Consider the following 6,325-nt stretch of genomic DNA (forward strand, 5'->3'; position numbering starts at 1 on the left):
ATTTAAATACATAACTATTTGACCAGTTAAAGACGTCATAAAGGATTTTTATAGCTACTTAGTTAATATTTATAGAATAGTTTATTGTAACATATTTTTAATTCCAAAAATATTTTTAATCAGCCCAAGCATAGGCTTAGCATATACTATATAACGAGTTTGGATGATAAGTTATTTTTATTATACATTTAGAATTATTATTATCAGTTATTGATTTTAGAATTGTTCTATATGACGTCTCCAACCAGCCCTCACTAAACCAAATTCCCACTCTCTATTTACTTCCAGCGATCATTTTCGTAATCCCATTTCGAGGAAAGTCCATCGATAGGATTCATTCTAAGATCGATCATCCTTCTCAAAATATGCTCTCTTCTAACAGGGTCAGTCAAAGTTTCGGGTAAAGGAGTTCTAGCCGTGTTAAAGATGACAACAGCAAACCAGAATCCCAATCCCAGCAAAAAGAAAGCCATACCAAAAACGATTTTCCACTCGCCAGTAGGAGCGTCCATTTCGGCAAATGTTTGACGGAAACTGGCTCGGTATAGAGCTTTCTTTTCTTCCACTGTCATCTTACGCCAATCTCCTAATAGAAAAGGAAACGATTAATATTTATTATAGAGATACAATTACTATACATTTATTGACCAAAATTAATGTTCTGGTAGTGGTGTATGGCATCGTGACTTAAGGAAAATTGCTGGAACTTCCCGTACCGTAATTAAAAATTCGGGGGATGAAAATAATCAATAATTGTTTTAAATAATTTCAAATAGACTATTTATTATAAATACATACTGTAAATTTATATGTGTTTATTGGGCGACAAGCGTATTCTAAAAACAACTTATGTGTATGATTACAAGAAATTTCTTTTTTTTTTTTTCAAATTAGATTTTTTTGATAATTGTGAAATTTTTTAAATGTTCGATATATTTTGGAATTTTTTACGGAAAAATCGATTTTTTTTTATTTCGAAACACTCCCAAATTTTTGTAAGAATTGTTTTTTTTTTAATTTTGATATTTTTCATAGAACAGTGCTTTATGTTTATGTCAGGGAATTCTATTTGAAACTTTTCATGTTTTCTCAACGTTTCAAGTCATTCTGAATCGTTTGTCACCAAATTTGGGAAGTGCTTTTCAAATTTTTCAAAATTTAGACTTTTCAAAATAAAAAATTTACAAAATTTGAGTTTTTTGAAACTTTTTTTTTTGAAAATTTTGAAATTTTTTGGAAAATTTTCAAAACTACGAATTTTTTTGTAAAACCATTTTTTACACACCGTATACACAAGCAAAAGTTTTTTTGAATTAATCTAATCGGATGATCCGATCACTCAAAAACTGTGTTGTATGTGTGTGTGTACGGATACAAATTTTTGTCGATGATTTGGCGAATACGGATCAACCGATTTGAATAATTCAAAAAAGATTTGATTACTACTGATAAGGAGACGTGCTGATTAGGTTTTGAGAAAAACAGGTCTAGCCAAAAGTGCCAAAAATAGTATTTTTGTTTTTGAGATAATGGAGCATCCGATTTATTGTATTTATTACTTGTATTGACGAAATGAACAACTGGTAAAATTTGTGTAAAGGCAGGTCCAGCGTCTCCGGAGATCCAATAAAAAAAGTAAAAAATAATGTCATTTGCAGTAAAAAATGTACATTTACATTGGACATATGTACATTGTATTATCAGATATGTTATAAAGATTAGAATAATAAGTACAAATTTTGTGTACATTTATATGGGTTCCGTATCAATGTTTACATGTTAGACGACTACGCAGAGCTTACGCGCTTTGATATTTCGACTCCAAGTCAGCTATGCAGCGATATTGTTTAAAAAAAATGTTAAAAATTAAGAAAAAAATCGAAATACAAAAAAATCTAAATACCAAACAAATTTTTCTAAAAATTCTAAATTCTCAAAAATCTATTTCTTTGTTTTGCAATTTTTTTATTTAATAATTTAGTGGTCGGTACGGAAAGTTCCAGCAATTTGGCTTAAGGCACGATGCCATGCACCACTAGTTCAAAATTGAAATCAGTGCAGCCATTTTTGGGCCAACATTCTTGAAGGCCACATTTTTGCTCACATACAAGCACTTCCCAAATTTGGTGACAAACGATTCAGAATGACTTGAAACGTTGAGAAAACATGAAAAGTTTCAAATAGAATTCCCTGACATAAACATAAAGCACTGTTCTATGACCCATCCTCCTAACATGACATTTACAATAGAAACAATTTCACGAATACCTTTCTCCTTCTCGCGCAAAGCCATTATTTCAGGTGTGTTTTCCATCCATCTGACTGCAGGGAAGGGAAACATAGTGCTCTCGTAGTAACTGTAACTTCCGTTAAGACCATAGCCCACAACTTCTCTATTTCCAATGATTCCTCTATTGTAGTAATTCCGTTTTAGAATTACATTCCGTTCGAGTTGAACTAACTTCGCTAACTCTTGAAGTTTGGTCAGTTGTCTACAACTGAGCATTTTTGCGATGGTCGGCAAATAATTACGAAAATTGATGAAATTTATAAATTATTACTTTTACGAGCTTCAAATGTATTACTGCCTTTTGTTTTGCAATAAAAGCCTGTTGCGATGGTAATAATAGAATATTTGGCACTTGTTTTTTTTTCGCTCATCTCCAGTTTAGCTGCCTTTGATTAAGGTATATTTATCACAAATGATTGAGTTGGTGAGAGAATACATATTTCCAATGATCTAAATCGTAATCATATCGCAATCACTGTACTTCTTAAATCTTATATTTTTTATTATATATTTTGAAGTAAATTCCTTGAAAATTCCTACTTACATTCGTGTGCGCCCCAAAACGTGACTGGAAATTTGTATCCATACATACATACACACACACATCCATTTTTTCTGAGGTATGCCAAAATGTTCTGAAACCTTCAAAACGTCGAGAAATGTAAAAATTTCCAGTTTCGATTCTCGGCCCATTACAATAACTTACCCTACGGGAAGTTAATAAGTACATTCTAAGGACCTAGTAAATTCTAAGGATCAGCTTATTAATATTCATTTTTTCTTCAGACGTAAATAAAACGTTTTACTTGCGAATACAATTTCATAAATTTTTAATATTCTCTTACGTCAGCAAATAAAATGTCAAAAAACATGTTTTCAAAAGACATATAAATACTTGAACAAGTGTAACAAGATGATGAAATTATACTAATTGCCCCTCTAACAAAAATTACTCTGTTGACTCGGACAAAAGTTAAAACCATAGAATTGTATGAATTTGTATATTTCGGTTGAAAGAAAATATTTACATTCGGAATTTCGAATTATGCTAAATATCGGAATTTTTGTCAGAATTAGTACATATGTTTTTTGTGCATTTATATGGATAATTAGGAGTGTTTGCTCATTACTAGACGTGGAAACTTTTTTGTAAATACTTGTTTTTTGCTTTTGTGTTGATATTTGTATTGGAAATTTCTGATGTATATTACACAAAAAAGTTTGGGAACTTTTATTTATAGCGAGAAAACTTTGGAGAAAGTTATAAGTATTTTATAATAGGCCACAGAAATGCAATTTTATAATCAAACAAATTGGATTGCAGTTTATTCATAGATTTTGCTATATTTTGATTATTGACCAACCTAATTTTATGATCTAATTCCGTATAAGAATAGATTGATATTTTATTGAGAAAGTAATAGCTTTTCTTAGCTTAATGGTTAGGGTTACTATAGGTCCATTTTGATATCAAGTAGGTGATACATTTTTTTTTTCACTTTTAATTTTATTTAGCAATTTGTGTATATATATATATATATATATATATATATATATAATTACATTTAGCAGAGAATGCTGGCTAGTTGTTTACAATTAGTTGTTTACAAATTACTAGATACCTCCAGTGGCATATCTACTAGAGCTAATATGATAATAAAAAAAACTAAAAACAAAAGAAAAAAAAAACAATAAAATGTAGTAAAGTATTATAGTTAACTAAACATATTAGGTCTCCGGGTATTTTCCTTTTAAGCTTGGACCGTAGGCCCCTTCCTGGTATAAATGATATGCTAGTTGGTTAGGATGAACGTCTATTCTGTAATTAGTAAAAATGGGATATTTCTGAAATTGCTGCATCAAGCCAGACAAATATAAACAGTATTAAGTAAATTCTAATAATAAAAATTAATCAAACGCGGATAAATCAATTGTTGGGTTGTCTTCTGAAAACCAAGGGTCTGAAGAAAAAGACAATATTTTATACAATTATATAGTTATAATTAATGAATAGATAATGATGAATAAAAAGAAAAAAAAAAGAATTTATGATAAATTATTATTATTTAGATTTACCGAAGCAAAATGAATCAACAAGATGTTAGGCAACAAATTCATTGAAGTGATAAGCAAATCTAATTTATGTATGAACTGCTAACAAAGTTTGTATGAGGCCGCAAATATGTTATCACGGTCCGTTGTATAATATTAATATCGACGTATGTAAGTACGAAATTACTTGCTAATATCAATATTTGCGTTCCAGGTTAATATTGTAGCTGGCAAACACTCGACTACCGGAGTCTTAACTAAACAGCAATTCCAATTGAATTCCATTTAATTTAGATTCTGAAATAAATTGGTTCAATTTATTAAAACCATTTTGTGATCAGTTAAATTGACCGAAATCCATATCATTAATTACACAATTATATCAAGTTGATGATACTTTAGAGATGAGACTTTCTTTAATTATCTACATTTTGTAAATAACAAAATTAACTTTATTTGAAATTATAATGAAAATTTTAACTATTTTGGAGCAGAAATCGTCGACAAAATATTGTCTTCACACAAACACACATACATCAACTTGTTCTGATATATGCCAAAATGTTGGCTGGATCTGCCTTTGCCAAAAACTAATCAGCACGTCTCCCCATTAGTAGGAATGGAATGATTCAAATCTGTTGATCCGTGCGCTCAAAATCGTGCACAAAAAATTGTATCCAACCATACATACAAACATACGCACACACACATACACATACATTTCCTCCAATATTTGCACAAATGCTCAGAAACCTTCGTTTCATTTTCATTTTTTGGACAATTACAATACACGTTCCTAAGGGAAGTTGAAAGAGTTAGAGAGTTAGAAATTTTGTTGACCAAGTTTCCCCTTTTGATACATAGGGGGAAGTCCCGTAACGCCGGAGGGCACCAAGTATCGGACACTGTATTTAACACGTATTATTTAAGCAAGTATAAATCTTTTCATTTCAAAATACAAGTAAAAGGGGCGCGGGGGCACACAGGTATAGGATCACGCGCCAAGCCTCGCCTGTGACGCACACGGCCACGGCGAGAGCAACCCTTTTCTGTTTTAGGCGCAAAATCACGGCGTCACCTAAATATCAATGGAAGTAATTCTAGCACATTTATGCATTTACATTTGAGTGGTATGCAAAGATAAAAGTTGCACTTGATTGTTATGAAATGGTAGAATATTATTAGATCTTTTAACCAATTTTAGTAGGTGCCACCGGACATTAAGTCGTCCCTTATAGATATTATATAGATATTTCTTGTAAAAGCATATTAAATTTATTCTAATTATTTAATTTTGTTCTGAATGAGTGCTAATGGTCACTCCCATTTTTCGTATTTCCTAGTCGAACAATGAAAAGGTTATGGCGAATACATCAGCTGAAAGCATCGGTCTGACCCAGTCAAAAGGGTGGATAAATAGTGACTTTTTTGCAATATCTAAGAATATTTGTCAAAGACACATTTGTAGACATTCCAGAGTGTGGAGATGGCTACATATGTGATCAAAGCAGATTATTTTGAAATGTCCGGTACTAGGTGCCACTGTTTAAAATCATATTTTTTGATACCAAAGTTTGATTGATAGTAATAATTAATTTTTAGCAAAGATTGCGGTTTTGTTAATTTAGTTTGAATTCTAACTTTATCTAACATAAATCATAATTTAATAAACATTTTGTCAAATATTTTTTGATTTATTTATAAATAACCTTAGGTGTCCGCCACTAGTGGACTTTCCCCTATAACTTTTTATGAGTGTTTTATAAGAGAAAATTTATAAAAATTAACCTAGTTTTAGATACCTACAGCCCAGGTTTCTCCAACTATTTAATTATTTCAATTATTATCCAACTGTACGTAACACGCCGAAATTGGTTCACTCGATGTCAAATACTCGTATCAAAGTTGGCGTGCACGTAAATAGATTCATACACATAACCGCATTTAAGCATATGTGCAGTGACAAAGGCTTTCGTATACAGT

General features: G+C 30.9%; 1 protein-coding gene across 1 annotated transcript; it reads right to left on the bottom strand.

The window, feature by feature from the left end:
* Positions 1 to 278: 278 nt before the first annotated feature.
* Positions 279 to 2,506, bottom strand: LOC113386214. Its single transcript, XM_026624008.1, has 2 exons — positions 2,269 to 2,506; positions 279 to 586 (listed from the first exon to the last, which is right to left on the bottom strand). The coding sequence occupies exons 1-2, from the start codon at positions 2,504 to 2,506 to the stop codon at positions 279 to 281; spliced, it is 546 nt and encodes a 181-aa protein (XP_026479793.1).
* Between the last annotated feature and the right edge of the window lie 3,819 nt (positions 2,507 to 6,325).

Source organism: Ctenocephalides felis, unplaced genomic scaffold (assembly GCF_003426905.1).
Source record: "Ctenocephalides felis isolate EL2017-DRISC unplaced genomic scaffold, ASM342690v1 CF-g0.4_SCAFFOLD_03571, whole genome shotgun sequence".
Lineage (NCBI taxonomy): Eukaryota > Metazoa > Arthropoda > Insecta > Siphonaptera > Pulicidae > Ctenocephalides > Ctenocephalides felis.